At 39.3% G+C, this 23,525-nt stretch overlaps 1 protein-coding gene and 1 long non-coding RNA gene across 6 annotated transcripts in view; one reads left to right on the plus strand and one right to left on the minus strand.

Annotated features, from left to right (window-relative positions):
- The window catches only part of LOC138403671 (uncharacterized), a 331,305-nt gene that overhangs the window by 61,892 nt on the left and 245,888 nt on the right, over positions 1 to 23,525 (minus strand). The window lies entirely within an intron of this gene.
- LOC117991513 (putative leucine-rich repeat-containing protein DDB_G0290503) overlaps positions 1 to 23,525 on the plus strand; it is a 71,566-nt gene that overhangs the window by 7,683 nt on the left and 40,358 nt on the right. For 4 of the 5 annotated variants that reach the window (XM_069505044.1, XM_069505045.1, XM_069505048.1 and 1 more), the window contains exons 7-8: positions 2,335 to 2,397; positions 10,447 to 10,548. In XM_069505044.1, coding sequence (XP_069361145.1) covers positions 2,335 to 2,397; positions 10,447 to 10,548 — 165 coding nt within the window. The remainder of the gene's footprint in view (positions 1 to 2,334; positions 2,398 to 10,446; positions 10,549 to 23,525) is intronic. The other variant, XM_069505046.1, reaches the window with a different exon arrangement.

Consider the following 23,525-nt stretch of genomic DNA (forward strand, 5'->3'; position numbering starts at 1 on the left):
AAGAATCATTCATTACCGACCATGTTTTTTTTAAAATTCATTATAGGCAAACGTTTGACAACAATCACACCTGATGGAAAGTAATGATGTGCCCTAAGATAAGGACGCGTTTACCTAGAAGATGCCTATTCACTCTTGTTTTAAAGATACCCGGGTTGTAAGTGGTAGGAAACACATGTCGTGGAAGAGTATTCCAAACCTTAGCCATACGTATGAGGAATGATGACGCCAAACGTATATATACCCGGGCAGGCGTTAGATTGGAATCCGCAAGGCCAAACAAAGCGTGGCCGGCCAAAACAAACGTGGCGACGTGGCATACTATTTTGATGGGGCAAGTACCAGGGAATTGCTCTTACTTGAGGAGAGTTGAAGCATAAGGCTTCCGATAGATCAGCCTGGAGAAGTCTTTTTTTTTATAGAGAGAGCGAGCAAACGAAATGGCGGGTCACCTGATGTTAAGTGATTACCGCCGCCCATGAACATTTCCAGCACCAGAGCAGTGGCGTGCACAGAGTTTGAAGTCAGGGTATGCATCAGTTAGGTAGGAACCTGTTTACTAGCAGTTCATAATGAAAATATGCATTGATCTGTTACAACTGGGGTAAGCAGTGCGTGTATGCTTCTATGACCTGCACGCCACTGCACCAGAGGAACCGCCGATGCGTTGCCGGGCTTTTAGGAATTTGTTGGTCCGCCCCTTGAATAACCCCATGTTGTAATCTAGTGGGAACACCGCCGATGGGAGTTGGTTCCACAGTTTGCATGTGCGTGGAAAGAAGAATTTCTAAGTCAACGAAGTCTGCCCTCTGACCCGAAAAGGGGTTCATAGGATTTATTAATCAAGAATCATAAATTTTAGCTATATTAGCCAAGTTTGTATACAAGGTTGACTGTATAACTATTTCGCTATGGTGTTTCCTTTACTAAAAAGGTGTTATGAATGTTTCCATAATGTAAATACAATCAATGTACAAAATCACTACCATACACAATCATTGGAGCACCCATCTTGGATACCTTGGATCTTTCGGAACCAAATGGGAATTTTTGGAACTCTATATTACCCTTATTTAAGTTTTATCTCTTTTACTCAAACTTTGCGGCCTGTTTATAAAATATTTCTTAGTTGACAAAAAATTACAAAATTCAGAAATTACAGGATCAGAAAATGTTTTTTAGTAAAATTGCAAATCTCTCAATTTGTCTTATTTGCTTCACATATTATTATTTTTGCCATTTCATCAAAATCTTTATAATTCCGATTGTGATTATTTATTACATTTGATTTCGTACGATGAATTTCAAGTAGCATTTTGCTATTATGTAGCATCCGTGGAATTTTACTTAAAAATATATTGCCATCTCAACTTGAGAGGTTTGCGGTATCAAAAACAAAATCGATTATATTGAGGTATAAATTGCTATTTATACTTCGATAGTTCGATTACCTAGCTGGATTCGTATGCTGCGCGAATGTGTTGTACGCTAGTCGAAGAAGCTACACATCTAACGTAACATATTTAGATATTGACACCCTTGGGGACCCCGTTTTATAAACAGGCCCCCACCCCTTTGTCATCTACACATGAACCCTGTATACAATTCCTCTAAGGCTCTAGTGCAACTTTTCAAGTACAAAAATCCTTTAAGGCTCTATGGCAACATTTATATCGTTGATCGTTGAGAAACGCTCGGGAAAACGGGTATAGCAGATATGATTTTGACAGAATTATACAGTTATTGTAAGATTCAAACTTATTGGCGTCTGCGAAGTTAGTTATACTCATAAGTCGCGTCGCAATGACATATTATAAATTCGTGATACAATTTCCGTCACTGTTTTTCCGTACCTACTGTACCTTTTGTTAGCTGGCAAGAAATATTGTACATCGACCTGTAGAGCGTTGTCTCTGTCGCTCATACCTATATGACGTTTTGTCGGTCTCAACGACAGAGACAATGGGGCCGATTCTCTTGTACACAATCTCTAAACTAAACTAAAATGACACGACTAAATCTATTGCTATCCCTGTCATAATGTTGCTTGCGAAAAAGGATAGCACTAGATTTAGACCTGTTAATTTAGTTTAGTTTAGAGATTGTGTACAAGAGAATCAGCCCCATTGCTCTTCAAAACCGCTATCTCTTTCTATAGCTCGATATACAATATTCTCGTTTATTAGTCGCCAAAAAGATTGAATCGAATATAAGGTTGACTTGAAGAGTTGCACTCAGGGCTTTGGCACTCGGGCCCTAATGTAACGTTATGTTGGTGCATGCTGGAATGCCGCTTGCTAACCGCTCGTGTGTGTAACGCGCCGCGCCGTGCAGGACGCGTGCCGCGACGACGACGTGCGCAAGCAGGTGCTGCACGAGATGCAGGACCAATTGCAGGTTGGTGCAGCCCTCGGCAGTCTTTGAGACCGGTCTGAACCACGCGGCGAGTTTAATCGACCAATAAACGAAATCAAACTTGCGTACGGTAAGTGCGCGTTTGTGCAAGTTCCACACGCGACTGCGTACCTATACGTATCACATACCTAAGTGTTCTGCGCGTTGAAACGTAGCATTGTTCAGAGTGGTCTTAAAAAGATTGCCGATATGTATACTTCACTGTACTGATTGATGTTTTTAATATTCATCTTCTAAATATATAAAAGGAAAAGGTGACTGACTGACTGACTGATCTATAAACGCACAGCTCAAACTAATGGACGGATCGGACTAAAATTTAGCATTCAGATAGCTAATATGACGTAGGCATCAGCTAAGAAAGGATTTTTGAAGATTTAACGTCTAAGGAGGTGAAATAGGGGTTTGAAATTTGTGTAATCCACGCGGACGAAGTCGCGAGCATAAGTTAGTGTGACAATAAAAAGGAAATCAATAAGTATAACATTAAATATCGGGATCGCTTGCAGAGGCACGCAAATCAACTGGCCAATAGCATGTTAACATTGGAAAGAATAAAAGCTCTGAAGCGGGCAAATGTGCTTGATACTGTGCATAACTGAGACCCTGGTCCTAAGACTATGAAAACTCCATACAGTCTTAGAACGAATCTGCATATTATAATCTGTCGACTGATCGCAGATCATACATAAGGAAAAAACCGGCCAAGTGCGAGTCAGGCTCGCGCAATGAGGGTTCCGTACTACAGTCGTATTTTTTCGACATTTTGCACGATAATTCAAAAACTATGATGCATAAAAATAAATAAAAATCTGTTTTAGAATGTACAGGTGAAGACCTTTCATATGATACCCCGTTTGATATAGTCACTCACTTCGAAAGTTGAAAATACTAATTATTAGTTCATGACCACAATTTTTTTTTGTGTGATCAAACCCTAATTTCACGGTTTTCAGATTTTTCCCAAATGTCAACTATAAGATCTACCTACCTGCCAAATTTCATGATTCTAGGTCAACGGGAAGTAGGTACCCTATAGGTTTCGAGACAGACACAACAGACAGACAACAAAGTGGTCCTATAAGGGTTCCGTTTTTCCTTTTGAGGTACGGAACCCTAAAAATTGTCAAAATTAGGCCAAACCAGCATAATTTTGTGGATTGTAAGTCGCGTTTTTTGAGTCGTGCTTAGGCTATGTTCCCTCTAAACTAAGATGTGGTATGACTCAATGGGTGGAGTTACAAATTTCTTAAAAGCTGGCAAACGCATATTATGCAGTTTTTCTGGTGCTGCATAAATATGTTCATAGGCGAATCGACGAGGACGAAGTATCGGGAAAGAGCTAGTATGCCAGTGGAAAGCGTTTGTAAACTAATAAAAGTTCATAATATTTTTATAGCCTCTTCTATAGGTTAAGTATTGCAACAGATGAGCACCCAATATTTAACCCATATCCCACACGTGATGGCCGACGGATCGCCGCAACGTAAACATATGCCGGATTTATGTGGCATATTTTGTGTGTTGAAACTTTTATACGATATTTATAATGCTCTGTAACGTATTTGGAGATTATGGATCGATTTTGTTTGCTACATTTTGGATGAAGTAACCGTGAAACAAATATTTCTTGCGACCTGCATATTTTAATTTGGCGTACACTGAATATGCTTGGAGTTTCTCTACGTGATCAAATCAGAAATAAGGAAATCCGTAGGAGAACTAGAGTAACTGACATCACTCAACGGGTTGCGAAGCTGAAGTGGCAATGGGCAGGGCACATAGTTCGTAAAACCGATAGACGTTGGGGTCTCAAGGTGCTGGAATGGCGACCTCGCACCGGAAGACGCATCGTTGGAAGACCCCTTACTAGGTGGAGGGCGACATCAGACGAGTCGCAGGGAGCCGCTGAATTCAGGCGGCGCAAGACCGTGGCGTGTGGAAGTCCCTACAAGAGACCTATGTCCAGCAGTGCATGTCTATCGGTTGATGATGATGATGATGATGACACGGAATAAGTTCTCAGTAATATCTGGTAACAGTTAAATAAATAGCTTCGAGCAATAAAGTGCGATAACAGCTCGCACAGCGCTGCGGCCTAAAAATAAACGCCTCTCTTTCTATCGTGTAAACTCTTACCTATTATCTCTCTTTCTCTCTCTCTCCCTCTCTCCCTCTCTTACTTACTCTCTTTCTCTCGATAGAGTTACGTGGGGATCGTGGTGCCGATATATTTTTGTGGCTAGATGGCCACAAGCGGTCGTTTGATTAGTAAAAATTATCTGGCCTCCGGCCTTAAATTAGCTAGATCCTAGAAATTAGTCCACTGTTGTTACTGCTATTAACAGTTGAATTTGTATAAACCCAGTATTTTCTAAATACTACAGACTATAGATTTCCTAAATATGACAATTATTTTGTTTACTGGAACTCTGTACAGATTGCATAGGCATCTTCACGAATCACGTTTGAACTATCTGATCAGATCAACGTCTTTACGTCCATATGTCCGTCTTTTCCCTCTCATTTTGCCAGTGACCATGACTTTTTTGAGCTACTCGTGTTTTTCCTAGCAATGTACCTAATCAAAGTAGTTGAGCATCAGCCGCAGACAGATGTTGGAAAGCCGCATCTTTATTTTCAATCTGTTTTAAACTTACATGTATAGACGTGTAGGCAATCTGCAATCATATTCGCAGTACATTACACCCGGATATCTCGGAGTTGCCAAACGCAATGGGGTCGGCTCGCCTAATTGCCACTCGAAACACCTAGACCACTTGTTTACTACATTACACTTACACTAGCTGTTATGCGCGTCTTTATGTCAAGATATTATGGATCCGTTTGTTGTATTCAATAACCATAACCTAAAAATAGATCACATAGATTAGCTTAACTCCAAATACAACTCCAAGGAAATGATAATCTAGCCTAAGATGGTGCGTGCTTGCCTTGAAGATGCCTAGAGTTGAAAGTACCTATAGTACGCGACAGGTTGAGATGGCAATGGGGGTGGAGACGCCCACACACCCGCACAGCCCCGCGCTAACCGGGTGCGAGCGAGCGCGAGATACGTGCGCGTGTGCGAGGCGTCCCCCCGCCTCATACCCCGAATGCTATCTCGACCTGTCGCGAACTATATATTAACAGAAAACGAAAAGATTATGCAAAGAAAACTTGCTTTCTTTGGATATTTACAAAGTCAGTTCAGATTATTGTTGGAAGAATTGCAGCCAGGACATCAAAGGCGCAAATGGTCGGGCGACATTAGGGGATGGAACGGAGTTGGCTAAAATAAAAAGCAGCTTATTGGCTCTCTCACTATTGGCTGAAATGCATCGTTGCAGCATAGCCATAAATTCAGCAAAATATTATTTTTTGTTCATAAACATTTAGTGGGCAACGTACCTTATCGTATATTGTTGGGCCTACGCACGCATTTTGGACAAGCGCCAGTGGACAAAAAGTTCACCATTAATAAAATGAGGTTCTCACTCCCCTTGCCGCGTCGAAATAGAGCAAGGTCCGTACTTCTTCAGTTGTTGTGACGATTCCGTTTTGAATGGAGTCATCGGCAAAAAAACTTCTTTTTTGTGATTTACATCAAGTGATTGTGCGATTTCCAAGATTTTTGAAACGTTTTCCAAAAATTGAACTTGAACAGATTTTAAAAACTAGTGCTAGTATTAGTGTTATTCTTTAGTTTATTTTTTATAATATTTTGAGTAAAGTTCAAGTGCGATTTTAATGTTTGTTGTGAACTTGTGGGAATACAATGTGCAAAAGGCATGCCGGATCGTGATTTGCAGTTTTATTTGAGTCGCGTAAGTTTCACTCTATTTATTTACCTTTCCGAAGGATTTTTGCAGTTAGCCCAGAAATCTATTTTATCACTCAGCCAGTCAGTAATCTGGAATCAGGACTGCTCAGTGCATTTCTGTAAATAAATTGACGTGTCAGTCTGCGTGTCCGCATGTGACGTCAGAGTAAAACTAGTATCATCATCATCATCAACCGATAGACGTCCACTGCTGGACATAGGTCCTTGTAGGGACTTCCACACGCCACGGTCTTGCGCTGCCTGTATCCAGCGGCTCCCTGCAACTCGTCTGATGTCGTCCGTCCACCTAGTGGGGGTCTTCCAACGCTGCGTCTTCCGGTACGAGGTCGACATTCCAGCACCTTGGGACCCCAACGTCTATCGGTTATACGAACTATGTGCCCTACCCATTACCACTTCAGCTTCGCAACCCGTTGACCTATGTCGGTTACTCTAGTTCTCCTACGGATCTCCTCAAAACTAATATGGTGGATGGTAGTATAGAGAAGGCCCATCGAAAAGTACAAGTATGTCTGAGGTGTGACGACCTCCTTGACTCAGTGGTGAGCGCTGTGGTGGGAGGTAGTGTAGAATTATAGGAAGTTTATAATTTCTAAATTGAGATCGTCTGGTGGGAGATTTCAGCCATTGCTATAGTTACCATATTACCGACAAAGCCGTGCTGCCAAGCGATTTAGCGTTCCGGTACGATACCTTGTAGAAACCGATTAGGGGTTTGAGTTTAATGAAACTACCTACTATACCCCTTCCAAGTTAGCCCGCTTCTATCTGACATCGTCACTTAACTAACAGGTGAAATCGCAGTCTAGTGTTAATTTTGTATCAGAATTTTAAAAAAATATAGTTTCAAGTGAAATCCAAGGCTTATACGTACTTCATTCAAGGTCTCACACGGTCTAAGAAGTACTTATTAGAGCGTGTGAGAACTTTGTCAAGATCAAAGCACAAATCCTCAGCTTCCGCTGTAACGCATTTGATAAATCCTCCATAAAATCAGTAATGCCCATTTCTAAGTAGCAAAAATAATACATTGCAAGTTTTACTCTATATTTAGTGATGTACACTCATCGTCGAGTGAACGCACTCGTTTTGATATATTATAGACTACGAATGGCGCCAAGCCAAAAAACGAGTGACATTTTTCGCATGAATGACCCAGTTTTTGACCACGCTGTCTGCAAACACACATTTTATTTGTTTAAAAACCGTCAAGTGCGAGTCGGACTCGCACACGAAGGGTTCCGTACCAACGTTCAAGAAGTAACACTTCAATTTTTTTGACTTTTGAAGTGTTAAGTGAAGTATAATATAAAAGGGCTTTACATTTTAAAACAGATTTTTAATTATTTTTTATGCATAACTAGCTGATGCCCGCGACTTGAAATTGACGCGCGTAGAATTAGGTTTTTAAAAATCCCGTGTGAACTCTTTGATTTTCCGGGATAAAAAGTAGCCTATGTCACTCTACAGGTCTTAATCTACACCCATGCAAAAAATCACGTCAATCCGTTGCACCGTTGCGACGTGATTGAAGGACAAACCAACAAACAAATACACTTTCGCATTCATAATATGGGTAGTGATTATTATTTATTACAGAAACCCTAATCATCAATCAATACTTATAATAAAACTGTAACAGGTCAAATTCTGTACATTGAAGATATTTTGAAAATTTTTTTTCGAGGGCACTCTAAAATCGATACTGAACACAAAACTGTAATTTTTTCATTTTTGTCTGTCTGTCTGTCTGTCTGTCTGTCTGTCTGTCTGTCTGTCTGTCTGTCTGTATCACGGCCGCGCATCACGCTGAAACTACTGAATGGATTCTTGAAACCTCTGGACCAATGAAACTTGGTACGATTTGAGGTCATACTATGAGGAAGAATATAGGATACTTTTTATCCCGAAATTCAGCATGGTTCCCGTAGGAGAGGGGACGAAAGTTAAAATGTATACTGAGTTGTAATTCATTAACGCGTAGTCCGATTTCATTCATTCTTTTTTTGTTAGAAAGGGGATATTTTAAAAATTGTTTCAAGGTAATCGGTTTTTAACCGACTGTCAAAAAGGAGGTGGTTCTTTTTTCTACATCGATTTTTCCGAGGTTTCTGGACCGATTTGCAATTTTTTTTTTAAATCAACAAAAAAAGTTTTCGTGGTGGTCACATAAAAAATTCTGGATTCAACTCCTTAATCCTGATGCTGCAGGGTTACTGCCCGCCTGAGTTATCAAGATTCAGGAACTGTTCATAGTGAATTCATATTGTAGGTACCAAGCAACGACTTTATTCTCAGACTTCAAGTCTCAACTCCTCAACCCTGATGATGTAGGGTACAGCACTCCTAAACTATAATGTTTCAGGAACTGCGGATGATGTAAAATTATTTTAGGTACGAAGCATAGGCTACATCATTGAACTTCGGATCCTAACTCCTCAATCCTGATGCTGCAAAGTACTGAAGTCCTAAATCGTGGGGATTTTAGAATTTCTGATAGTGAATTGATATTAAAAAAAAAAAAAAAATTTGAATCGACTGTTAGGCGGAACGAAGTTCGCAGGGTCAGCTAGTATTATTTATTTACCTAAAAAACTTTGACTTCGGGAGGCTAATAAACAGTGGCGTGCAGGCCATAGAGGCATAAATGCACTGCTTACCCCAGTTGCAATAGCTCAATGCAAATGACCTGCCATTAAACAGGTTCCTACCTAACTAATGCCTACCCTGGCTCCAAACCCTGTGCACGCCACTGCTAATAAATAACAAATTAGTTAATTAGGATTTAGGACTGCTAGTTAAATACACTAATCATACCTAACATAACAATATAAGTAAACAAATGAAAGTATCCAAAGTATAGTGGTCTTATTCCTTAAGAAATAAAGTACAAACTAATAACCAAAACATAATAGGTAGGTAGCAGTGGCGTGCACAGGAGTTCAAGCCAGGGTATGCATTTAGGTATGAACTTATTTTACAGCAAGCTTAAAGGCAGCTTAAAATGAAAAATAAGCATTGACTTATTACAATGAGGGTAAGCAGTGCGTTTATGCCTCTATGAGCTGCACGCCACTGGTAGGTAGGTATTTAGTTTGTTTACAATACATTAGCAGTAGCAGCTGATAAGAGTGGGGTCGTATGCCATGTTATGTTGTATTAATAAAATAATTATATCATCAGTACTACAGAAGCTGTGGCAGAGATTTGTTGTAGTGAATACAAGATTTCTTATATAAATGTGACTTTAATATAGTTAAATTGAGTGAATAGTTTCTGAGTTAACTAATTCTTTGTTTTTATTGAGTTGCGAACGTTTTCTTAAACATAACCTTACTACATCTTACCATAACTTAGATATTTCCTACTAAATGATTATACTCGTAGCAAACTATTTGTACTTACTTAGTAAACTATAAATTGACTTGACTAACATTTTGTGGTGTTTTTTTTTTTTAAAAAAAAGTGTGTTAAAGACTTAAAACGCTAGAACTCGTAACCTTAAAAGTAAAACAAAAAAATATCTTAAAAGTGTGGGTAATTGAGAAATTCATTGATTTTTGTGTGTTGAAGAACAAAATGACGGATGTAATTGTAAGTTAATATTGAAAATTTTTGTTTTATTATTTTTGAACAGTTATCGACCGTCGGCCGTCCAATATTGTGATTTTATTGAAGTTATATGTCCGTCTTTCTAGTTCTCCGTGTTTTTAAACGTAATTGTATTCATATAGAAGAAAATTAGTTTGAATTTCTGTTCGAGTGCTGTCGAATTGTGCTTCGAGTCTGTGCTATAAAGTGATAAGAGGTTATAATTATATTTTGCTTTTGTTTTATATTTCCTGTCCAGTCGAAGTATATTTATGATTGATGGAGGGACGTAGAACCTGTGTGATAGTGCATATTATATTAGTAGCTGATGCCCGCTACTTCGTCCGCGTGGATTTAGTTTTTTTTAAAAATTCCGTGTGTACTCTTATTTTTCGGGATAAAAGTTACCTATGTTTTGTGTGACGTAGGTTACTTTTTAGGGTTCCGTACCTCAAAATGAAAAATCGAACCCTTATAGGATCACTTTGTTATCTGTCTGTCTGTCTGTCGGTCAAGAAACCTACACTGTACAATTAATAAGAATAAATAAATAAATAAAAAAGGTTTTGGAAAAGCTAATAAGCTGTATAATCCAGGTGTTGCTGTCGGACCCTGACGCGGAGCTGTCGAGCTGGCCGCTGGAGCTGGTGGCGCTGAGAGACAGGATCCACGCGGACAAGTCCAGCCAGGAGAAAGAGGTTAGTGGAGTTCTTACGAAATAAGTATACTTCGTTGGGTCTACACATACGATCTGCATTTGGTTTGTAATAATATGAACGATATGAATTATGATATACGTTTTATTATATGCAAGGTATATTATATAATATAATGTTCATAATAATTATGTACGGACGCCTAAAAGAGTGAAGCCCGACTCGCACTTGGCCGGTGTTTCCAAATCACTCACTCACTTAACGATTTTTTATTAAAGATAGATTTGAACTGAGGATGAGATCTATAGAGCGCACTCTGACTTAGCTTAGACTTAAGACAGAGTTAAAACGAGACAGAGCTATATCTCTCACATAAATCTGTCTCGTTTTAACTCAATCTTAAATCTGAGCAAAGTCAAAGTGCGCTCTATAGATTTCAGCCTAAGAGCAATACAAGTCACCCATAAATCGCTAAAGTTCTCAGTCAGTAATGTAACGCCGTACATTACTCCACTGACTGACTTTAATTCCTAAAGATTGACGACTCATTTGACGTCCCATGCTATGGATGAACCAAATAAATCCATGGAGAAATACACTATAAATACCGCCACCCTCGCATTCCCCTTGAATGAGTATTGGAGGTAATTGTAAGCGCACACTGGCGACAAGTCGCGTGATAAAAAGTTGCCATGTCCCATTTTATGTGAAGAGCACGTTTATGCTAGGACTATTATGCAGACTCATACAAAAGAAAAGTTTTGACTCAATCATTGCCTGACTTGTCAACCGCCAACCCAAATCGTTGGACCTAAAAAGCTGAAATTTTGCACAGAGATTCTCTTTATACTGTAGACAAGAAATAACGCCGGATACTTCGAAATCCCCACGGAATAGGAAAGAGGATTTATATTTTCCCTTTATGACTGAAGCGAGTACTGAACGAGCAAAGCCGCCGGCTTCTAGTTTTTAAGTTATTGTGGCATATTTTGAGCTTGACCATTTAATCAAGGATATTTATAAACCACTCAAGGCCTGCAGCATCAGGATTGACGAGTTGGAATCTGGAGTTCACGTATTGTTGTATACTAATGGAAACGAAATTTGTTGCATATACATAGATCGGCCAGTACAAGTAAATCGTTAAATCTGGCGCAGAACTAAATACACGAACATGAACCTGATCTGTCCCTGTCTTGTCGTTGTATAAAACAATAAGGACGTAAAACAAAAAGTCTCAAGTGTGATATCCTCCTGCGAACCGTAAATGAGATGGCGTCTAACGATGGTATTGATAGCAACTGCTAAATTGTTTTTGTTTTCATCGTTAACTACTAACGACTTGTTGCTATTGTCTTTTGATGGTTTAACTGCTATTTTTGTAGCTGTATTAGAGCAATAAAAGCTAATTATAATCACACTTATAATGTTATACAGGCGAAAGTTTGTTTATATGTGTGTGTGTTTCTTAATCTTTCACGCAAAAACTACTGGACGAATTTGTCTAAAATTTGGAATGGACATAGAATATATCCTGGAAGGCTACTTTTAGCCCGGAAAACCAAAGAGTTAAAAAGGGATTTTGAAAAACCTAACTACACGCGGACGAATTATGTATTTGCCTATTTTATTTTATTTGCCTATTTTTTAAATAATTTCACTTTTCTCTCCAACTAAGCGTCAAGCTTGTTCTAGGAGTAGGGAGAGTTTTGAAGCGTACAATTAAATATCACTTGCTTTAACGGTGAAGGAAAATTGCGCGAGGAAACCTGCAGGTCTAGACGCTCTCAATAATGGTTTCAAAGGTGTGTCAGCTAGTCTAACTGACTGACATAATGTCATCAACCGCAAAGCTCAAACCGCCAGGCTGGTCTAAAAACTTGAGATTGTGTGTAGATTTCCCTATACACTGCTATTAAGAATTCTTGGATGTTCAATAACCTAAAGTCACGAGAGCGAAGTCTCGTAAAAAAGCTAGTTTGGCACTGAAGCCCACCCAGCTAGATTTCTAGCTCACATGTCCCCGTATGCAAAGAAAACATGATCCAGCCTAACGCGGCAAGCGCAAAGCAAGAACACATTTAATTAGGATTAGACAGCGGGCGGGCGGGCGGGCGGGCGGCGGCGCATAATAAATAATGCACGGGTATAATTAGATGCGTTCACTCACCCGCGTGCACTGCGCGTCTACGTGCTAATGACTGCGTGCTTGCGTTTGTGTGCGATGCAACCAGATGTGTTGCGAAACTGCCCACAAAAAAAGGTGACTGACTGACTGAATGAATGATCTATAAACGCACAGCTCAAACAACTGAACGGATCAACATCTGCTAAGTAAGGATTTTTGAAAATTCAATCCCTAAAGGGGTAATACAGGGTTGAAATTTGTGTAGTCCACGCGGACGAAATCGCTGGCATAAGCTAGTCACGACAAAAAATTCAATCCCTTTAATATTTCATTATCATTTAAGACCGTCAAGCACGTAGATTTCTGCTTGAGCCAAGCATTTTGTTGCTGTTACAAAGTTTGCTTGATGCTCGAGTCAAGCATTTACGTGCTTGACCTTGCTTGGGGGATCTACCAACACTGCAGGGATTATCTGTAGGCAGGTATCTGGTTATCCTTACATAATAAATACTAGTTCGTACGTTATACTGCATAAAATTTCAGGTACCTATTCGTAGATAACTAGCTGATGCCCGCGACATCCGTCTGCGTGAAATTAGGTTTTTAAAAATCGCGTGGAAACTCTTTGATTTTCCGGAATAAAAAGTAGCCTCTGCCACACTCCAGGTCTTTATACAAAACCAGACAAAAAATCACGTCAATCCGTTGCACCGTTGCGACGTGATTGAAGGACAAACCAACAAAGTAACAAACCAGCAAACAAACACTATTTCGCATATATAACAAGGGTACGGATTCTCAGAAGTTTTTGTTCATAGTGTTAGAAATCATGTTATAAATATTAAAATTTGTAATGAGTTAAATACTATGGCCATAATTAATAGAGCGCATTAAATATAATATGAAGGAAACATTTGATTGAATGAAGAATATTGCAACCTAAACCTGATGTGATTCATTCAATCAAATGTTGTTGACAATACACATCCCTAAATTGCATATCTATTTAAAGTAACTTACTTACTAAGCTTGCTAAAATTATTTATCAAAGTAGTATTACATATATTTGTTTGTTAACATAATAATGACTTTAATATAATACTTTGAAAACGAATCTTAAGGAATGAACGAAGGTAACAACACGTCATTTCGATTAATATCTGAGTTCATTCATGATAAACGATATAAAAAGCCGTGTGGCCTAATAGGCAGGTAGTTCTGTAATGAAAATCGACAAATAAACTTGTGAAATCGTCTTCGAGTTATTTTTCCTTCGTGGGCACCTTACAATAGTTTGAACTTTGAATCCATTACCCCCTATACCTCTTACCGTAATATGAAGATAACATCTAATGTATGTAATGCATCATACTATATACTATCCCATTGCCAGATGTTCACTCGTAGGTACCTATAGTAGGGCTCGTGGTATCAGTACACTCGAGATAATCATTTTAATTTCATAATTCATTCAACCGGGGGACAGTCGCGCTCGCAAGTATACCTACCACAATATTTGCACGCCGCTACGGCTAATGTGTTGAACTTTATAATACTGATGCCCGCGACTTCGTCCGCGTGGATTTAGGTTTTTAAAAATCACGTAGGAACTCATTGACGACGGTTATTGCTGTCTGAAATAACATATTTTTATTTTTTATTTTTATTGATTTCCCGGGATAAAAGTAGCCTATGTCACTCTTCAGGTCTTTAACTATACTCATGCAAAAGAACACGACGATCCGTTGCTCCGTTGTGACGTGATTGAAGGACAAACCAACAAACAAACACAATTTCCCATTTTATGGATAGTGATGATATATATTATTGTATATACCTACATTTATTCTAAATCTATTCTGTCAAAATAGTTTTAATTATAATTTTAAGTAATCTCTTTTGGCCTTCTGTTATACCTAGATTTAAATTTAAATAATAATTATGTATTTACGCTGTTGATTACTTTCAAATAAACAAAATAAATAAATAAATAAATGATGAATAGTGATAATATGGATAGTGATTGTTATTTATTACAGAAACCCTAACACTAAATGAAAATCTAAACGCTTTTTAAGCAAAATGGCTTAAAATTGTGTCCAAAGTTCGTTGTTTCGATCAAAACTTTTATTTCAAGTAATTACACCATTTTGTTCGCCAGCTCCTTAATTTGATTCTCAGCGGTATCTATGTAAGCTTAATAAGCTTAGAGAAATAACTTCTGCCTATGACAGTACCCCTTGCCTCTAATTTCTATTACGTGTACATGACCTACTAATTGCTCTTTATATTGACTCACCATAGAGTGCATAAGTAGTGCTTTTACTAAAGCATAAGTATAAACTGACTTGTGCAATACTGCCCAAATGATAAATCTCAACCTATCGACCTACATGCAGACAGAAAGAATATTTCATAGAATTGACTCGTCTTGTTTTCGCAAGGTTTTAAAATTCCCATGGGAACTCTTTAATTTTCCGGGACAAAAGTAGACGATTACGCCCTGCACTTCCGTCATCCGAGTTCTATACGTCATCCGTTAGAATACCAGCGTTACCATTAATTATCTGTATATAAAATTCAAAGTCCTGACTGACTGACTGACATATATATCAACGCACAGCCTAAACCTCTGGTTCTAGAGACATGAAATTTGGAGGGTGTATTCTTTGGAAAGAGCAGGTATCCACTAAGAAAGGATTTTTTGAAATTCCACCCCTAAGTGGGTTAAATGGGGGATGGAAGTTTGTATGAAACTCCGTCATTTTTGAAGTTACATCGATGAAAATTGGTATTTAAGCTTTCGATCAAAAATTAAAAAAATACGTATTTCACGATTTTTGGAAATTCTACTACCAAGGGGGTTAAATAGGGGATGAAAGTTTGTATGAAATTCCGTCATTTTTCAAGTTATTTGCATGAAAATTGGTATTTGGGTTTTCGGCAACAAATGAAGAAATATATATTTCAGGATTTTTGGAAATTCAACCCCCTACCTCGATTTTCTAAATTCCACCCGAGCGAAGCCGGGGCGGGTCAGCTAGTTATGTCATAAGATCCCAAACAAAACAAAAAGGTACGTATTTTCACGGACTCGGATCGGATGAGTTACAGATACAATACTAACCGCCGTTAGTATTGCACCTGTCTGTAGCCTATAACTCAAAATATAGCTTGAGCTGACTTTAGTACGAGTTAGTTACATTAGTTTGAACCACCGAGTAGAAAATTGAACTTAAAGAACAAAAAATAAATGTACATAGTTATATTGTATGAAAAACGTTGAGTACCAGGAAGTCAGAACTCACAAGCAGGCGTCTCTAAAGTAGATATGACAAAGGTTCCCACGTGCTAAGAGGGACACGTGTTCCCGGCCCTTTGTCGCAATCGTAAACAGAGAGTGCAGAGCTCGATCGCGTAATATGGTTAACTATTCATAGCCGGCAGTATTGAGTATACCCGCCCCTGGGGTCTTGATGATCCTTGAGTGTGTAAGTTGTATAGAATTTTTAATGTTAGTGGCACTACCAAGTTTATATGTAATAGTTATTTGTTATGCAAAGCTGCAACGATGTTATTTCGGCGCGAGAGTTCGTATTAAATTCCGAGCCAGCGAAGGCAGCTCACTTCGCTTGTGGTTCTAAGGTAGAACCACAAGCGAAGTGAGCTTTTCGAAAGTTACATAGTGGAGACTCTGGGGCAAAGACTGAGGCCATGGAATGTTAGTGCTAAAAAAAACTTAGGAGACATTTCATTTTCACCACGATTAATATTGCCTTATTTGGCTTGCAAATTTTTTATGCAAAGGATCAGTCTGACTTTGCAGCGCGGAAATGCAGCCAGTTCTCTTGCGACCATTCCACTCGGATATGATTTGTATAGTGATTAGATTAGGTAAGCTCTTATAACCTACGACCTCCCTGGCGCAGTCGTAAACGTAACTGTGGTCCCGGGTTCGATTCCCGGCAGGGGTTTGGAATTTCATAATTTCTAAATTTCTGGTCTGGTCTGGTGGGAGGATTTGGCCGTGGCTAGTTATCACCTTACCGGCAAAGCCGTGCCAAACAAAGAGGTATGATGCCTTGCTCTTTCCAGGTTAGCCCGCTATCATCTTAGACTGCATCATAACTTACCACCAGGTGAGATCGCAATCAAAGGCTAGCTAGTTACGTAAGCGGCAACCAGAAGGATTTTTGAAGGAAACGAAGATAGGCTTTTACTAAATTTATATTCTTAAATCATTGCATTTTAACTTAACCTAACGTCTGCACTCTGCACCGAGGTTAGATGCAGAGTTTTACATGGTGACGACCTAAATCTTATCTAACCTAACTAAGAGACTGCGTCGAGGTGTGACGACAGACTGCCCCTCTTCACATTTCTCACTTGGTTTAAATACCTTATGTTAAAATATAGCTAAATCCCAATTCGTTGCGGAGTCACGTATGGCAATGAGGTAGTTTCTTGCTGACGGAGCGCTGGACTTATGACCTAGTGACTTAGCCTTCAAAGATGGTTTACTGCGTAAGTGATTTGAACTAGGTTATCGTTAGGATATGTAACAAGCTTGTATCTGAATAAAAATAAAACATTTTCAAAAAAATATCATCCTTCAGTCGTGTTAACTAATTAACAGTGTAGCGACGACGGTCGTGGCGAATCATTGACTTAGGAGGACAGGCAGGATGTTATAATTAGACGCCTCCGACGTAGGGCGCTCATTTTGAACCCTTCACTTGAACTTGAATGAAGATTATTGTGCTCACAGGATCTAAAGCAGATCAGTACCCTTATTATAAACGCGAAAGTGTGTTTGTTTGTTGGTTCATTGGTTTGTTGGTGTCTTTGTTTGTCCTTCAATCACGTCGCAACGGTGCAACTGCTTGACGTGATTTTTTGCATGGGTATAGACAAAAACCTGGAGATTTTCATAGGCTACTTTTTATCCCGGAATTTTAAAAAAAACCTAATTCCACGCGGACGAAGTCGCGGGCATCAGCTGGTATCTTATGTCTTATATATCTATAGAGTACTAGATGATGCCCGCAAGTTCGACATGCGGATTTAGGTCCTTCAAAAATCCCGTGCGAACTATTTAAGTTTCCGGGTTAAAATAGCCTATTTATAGGAGGGCTCTTCATAGTTTTTTCAAACAAGCCAACAATGCAAACGCCTAGCGTCAGCAGTGCCCTCCAGCCTATATCACTCAATATAACCATGCAAAAAATCACGTTGATCCTTGCCCCGTTGCGACGTGATTGAAGGACAAACTAATAAACCAACAAACGCACTTTACTGTTACCTTTTCATGACTCAATCTGGAGAGAGAGAGTTTGTTTCCTGGAGACTCATAAGATCATAGGGCACTAAAGATAAGTGCAGTAAAAATTAAGTACATACCTATCTAGTAGGTGTACTTAGTTTATTAGGGTTTCTAAACAAGAAACCCTTCATATCAGAATGTACCGCATCGTTTAGAACAAACAAAGTGTATCACCCCCTTGTAAATCAGAGGGCGATGCGTAGATCGGCACCCAGCCCCCAGCAGGCTGCCGGCCACCGCGTGTTCAGATTCCCCGTAGACAGAGTGAACTATGGCGTAAATCCCCTCGGCAATGTGCGTTCGTTCCTCTTTTCGTTACGCGCCCGGATGTTTTCGGATTCGGTGTTTAATTTTACTCCGAAATCAGGAACAAAGAATTGTAATTGAAAAATTGAGTAATACCTACGATGTATTTTCAAGATAACGGAAGTTTTTAAAACTTGTGCCCATTGCAAGTTTTCAAGTTTTGAACTATCCTTTGCGTTCGCATCCGAGAACTAAATCTTCTTTGGTGTCTATTTGTAACACACTAATGTGTTTTATTACAATTAGTAGCTGATGTCCGCGTCTTTGTCCACGTGGATTGCTTTTTAAAAATCCCTCGGGAAATTTTTGATTTTCCGGAATAAAAATATTTAGCCTATTTCCTTCCCCGGGCTGCAAGCTATCTCTGTACCAAATTTCGTCAAATTTCGTTAAACGGATGAGCCGTGAAAGGCTAGCAGACAGACACACTTTCGCATTTAGAATATTAGTATAGATAAAGATCGTTGCTTATGGGTAGATATTTTATCATTTCGTGTTGTAGTTCATGTTGATAAGAATAACACATGTCACGCAGGGACATGTTACCATAACGGGGGCTATGAACTTAAATATGTTTACAATCTACGTTGTGAGATGAGAGGGGGATCTCATTTTACAATGTAGGTAGATAATATGGGCAGTAGTCCATAATCTAAATATGTAAAACTAAAAGGTGACTGACTGACTGACTGACTGATCTATCAACGCACAGCTCAAACTACGGGACGGATCGGACTGAAATTTGGCATGCAGCTAGCTGTTATGACGTAGACATCCGCTAAGAAAGGATTTTTGAAAATTGAACTCCTAAGGGGGTAAAATAAGGGTGCGAAATTTGTGTAGTCCACGCGGACGAATTCACGAGCATGAGCTAGTCTATATATATAGAAGGAAAAGCTGACTGACTAACTGATGTATCAACGCACAGCTCAAACTACTGGACGGATCGGGCTGTAGCTATTATATGACGTAGACATCCGCTAAGAAAGGATTTTTGAAAAATTTACTCCTAAAGGGGTAAAATAGGGGTTTGTCCACGCGGACGAAGCCGTGTGAATAAGCTAGTAATCAAATAAGAAGACTTGTCTAGGAGACTGAAGGATACAATCCCGTAATAAACAATCATGAAAACTCCCTCAGTGCAGCGTTGACCGTTCATCGGGACGCATGTGTTACGCACGCGTGACGTCACTGCGTGCGCGCGAAACAGCACTGCGTTCTCATATAACCGAAAATAAGGTTCATTTTGTGTAGTTGTGTTGCTTGACGATGTTTGATTACGAGGAGTGTTCAATGAAACTTGTGCTAAGTGGTCGTGGAGTTCAAACGAGCCTGACCGTTATTCATTAGATGTGTTTGCACTTTGCAGTGTTATGATTAGTGCAGCGCGGCGTCTAAAAATATTAGTGACCGTACGCGTTGATTTGCGACGCCGAGTGCCGTAGGGATGAGACGTATTTACGCTACCAGGTTTTAAAACCAGGGCTTTGCTTGTAAGTAGGGCGCCCTGGTGCGGGTGGAATTTACTTGCAAGTAATTCTTCACAAATAGGATTGTGCTCCTTATATGTATGATAAAAGATTACCTAAATGATAAAAGAGCCTGGATTTGACCTGCAGCTCGTTCCGGCAACGCACAAGACTGCAAATACTATTTTATACATGGCATAATCTTGTACCTATATCAAATATTTGAAAAGAGCAACCGCCGAGTTTCTTGCTGGTTCTTCTCGGTAGGAAAGGCATTCCGAACCAGTGGTAGATGCATCTGACTATTCGAAAGTACTTGTAAAAGTTTGTTTGAATAAAAAAGATTTTTATTTTATTTTATAACACGGATAAATTTCCTATGCTATAAAATTACTTCGAGCTTTACTGCCAAATACTTTAAAGTATTTTAAAACCTGGTTTTAGACCCTGGTATTTTTACGTACTCTTACTTGGAAGCCCTGGTATTGAATTTAGCAAGTATGTCTCATCCCTAGAGTGCCGGCCGGTTCGATGAAAGTTTGTGTTCAGTTCGTGAAACTGTCTTAGATGTTACTACTTTTGGCACTGATTTTAAACCCATAACGGTAGCCCGTAGTAAATTAATTAATTTAAGCTACTGTAGCTGTAGTAGCTGTGATAGCCTAGTGGTTAGGACGTCCGCCTTCTAATCGGAGGTCGGGGGTTCGATCCCGGGCACGCACCTCTAACTTTCGGAGTTATGTGCGTTTTAAGTAATGAAATATCACTTGCTTTAACGGTGAAGGAAAACATCGTGAGGAAACCTGCATGCCTGAGAGTTCTCCAGGATGTTCTCAAAGGTGTGTGAAGTCTACCAATCCGGACATGGCCAGCGTGGTAGTTTATGACCAAAACACTTCTCACTCTGAGAGGAGACCCGTGCTCTGCAGTGAGCCGGCAATGGGTTTTTTCAAAATTCCCACATTTTTGGCGATAACTCAAAAACTGTTTTTTTGGGGTTTTTAACAAAAGGACGGCAATTTAACGAGTCGTCCCTGTCCCCTACTATTTGCTCCGCTAAGCGCCTCTCTCCATTAAGCGTCCCAACTCCCATAAAACGAAATCTGTGACCCTCGGCCGTTGTTTATTGATTACGAATTGGTACGGAGGGGAGTCTCACGTTCACTAGGCTCCCGATTTGAATAGGAACTCTAAAGGTCCACACTAGAATTAGAAATGCTTAGCTGACACCTAACCTCAAGAAAAAACCTACTTTCCAAATTTCAAGTTAATAATATCAATAATTAAAACTGTACCATACAAACTCTCATCCCCTATTTTACCACCCTTATGGGCGAATTTTCCAAAAATCAACACGTATTTCTCCATTAGTGACTGAAAACCCAAATACCAATTTTCATACAGATAACTTGAAAAATGACGGACTTTCATACAAACGTCCATCCCCCATTTAACCCACTTAGGGGTGGAATTTCGAAAAATCCTTTCTTATTGGATAGTGGATACCTCTTTACAAATAATAGACTCTAAATTTCATGTCTTTAGGACCAGCGGTTTAGGCTGTGCGTTGATATAGGTATATGTCAGTCAGTCAGTTGCTACTTTTGCGGAGAGGAAGACACCCCGAGACACGCGATTTTTGAGTGTCCCGCGTGCGCGGATCTTAGAGAAGCAGCACAGGGAGCAAGCGACTGTGTCAACGCCCAAAATCTGGTAGCCTGTATGGTGTCAAGCGAAAATGAGTGGCACAGATACGGCCAGATGCTGATAGCCATAATGTTGAGAAGGGAAGATAGAGAAAAACAAGAAAAAAAGGAGAGAGAGCAACCAGAGGGTCAGCACGAAGTAATGTTTTATTTTATTTTATTTTATTTTGTTTATTTGAAAGTAATCAACAGCGTAAATACATAATAATTATTTAAATTTAAATCTAGGTATAACAGAAGGCCAAAAGAGATTACTTAAAATTATAATTAAACTATTTTAACAGAATAGAGTTAGAATAAATGTAGGTATATACAATAATAAAATAAAATTACAACAGTGTGTGTATGATTGTATGTGTGTGTGTATGCGTGTGTGAGTGTGTGCTTATGAGTATGTGTGAGCGTGTGTGCATGTGTGTGTGTGTGTAAATGGGAGTGTATGATTGCATGCATATTTAGATGTTAGCTACTTTTTTATGTTACACGGTTCCGTGCTGATCTCGCAGAGGGGGAGGTCTTTTTAGTCCGTGCGAGTCGGACACACCCTGTCGATAGACAGAAGTCCATTAGGGATTTTTCCTCCTAGAGAAAAAAAAAAAAAAAAAAAAAAAAAAAAAAAAAGTCAGTCAGTCAGTCAGGACTTTGAATTTTATATAAATGTATATAGATAAGTACGCGACAGGTCGAGATGGCAATCGGGGTATGAGGCGGCGGGGCGCCCTACACACCTGCACGTCAACCGCTCAATCGCGCACCGGGTCAGCGCGGGGGCTGTGCGGGTGTGCGGGGCGTCCCCACCACGATTGCTATCGTACGTAGTCTAGACTATAGAGAAACAACAGCATTCTAAAACAGGTGCCATCTCTCTTTCAGTCCGTTTGAGAAAATATATTGTTTCTTTCAAAAGTATTTACATCAGATGTATTACAGATCCTATTTGGGTAAAAGATAAACAGATTCTGTTTATCTTTTACCCAAATAGGATCTGTGATATATTCGTCATCACTCTACCGTCCCCCTTATTAATTTCACTGTTAATACAAAAACAACCCCCCGATTAGACTCCCCTCCCCCCCACCTCCGATTAGGAAGGCGGACGTCCTAACCACTATCACAGCAGATTAAGTATTCATTTGTATTTATTTCTGAAAGCTACGTCTTCACAAACAATACTAATTAATTATTAAACAAGGTCTTAAACTGTCTTCAAAGTAAACGATGACCTGAATAAATCCTTGCTTTAGTATTCAAGGCATTACATTCCCAATTGAAAGGACATACAGATATGAAAATAGCTTGATTGATACAATACGATTTGCACCAGCGATATAAATGTATCACTAGATGCGGTGTTTCATAGTAACAATATGTTCCAAGGAACATCAGCGTCCGCAGTCCGCACTCCTGTCAATCGTAAACCCGCCCGTATCGTGATGCAGTCCGTTTGTAAAAATTAAATATGCGCGGTAACTCTAAATTATTCTTCAATTATTTAGAGTTACCGCGCATATTTAATTTTTACAAACGGACTTACTTTTTTTTACTTATATCATATTTAAGTAGTTTATGTACCTATAATCTACTCTCTCATTGGTACAGTCATTTGGTGCTCAAAAGATTTGGTGCATAATTGGGTATCTGGAAAGTTTTCAGGGAGTTGGAAAATTGATGATTTTATAGATTTAAATAAATAAATAAATACTCATTTATTTTATTGATTTCGGCGTGCTCTTTTCGTACTTTCATTATGCTACATTTTTCCAATATGTTGCCCAAAAACATTAAACTACAGACCATTTCTTACTAATTTTTTTTTGTAAAATCAATAGTTTCAGCGTACGAGAGACGCAAAGTCCACTCAAACACGCGTTTTGGCCAAATAACTCATTTATACACCACCACGCGGTATTAGGTAGACTATAATCTATATTCGTAGAAACAGATTGTTTCTAAAGCGCATTAGAATTGACAGTAGTGCGGACACCGTTCGTTAATACATGTTGTTACTATGAAGCGCCGCATCTATTGGAATATTTATATCACTGATTGGCACAATTCTAAAAGTGCAGGAGACGGGCCCACACATG

Source organism: Maniola hyperantus, chromosome 19, assembly GCF_902806685.2.
Source record: "Maniola hyperantus chromosome 19, iAphHyp1.2, whole genome shotgun sequence".
Classification (NCBI taxonomy): domain Eukaryota; kingdom Metazoa; phylum Arthropoda; class Insecta; order Lepidoptera; family Nymphalidae; genus Maniola; species Maniola hyperantus.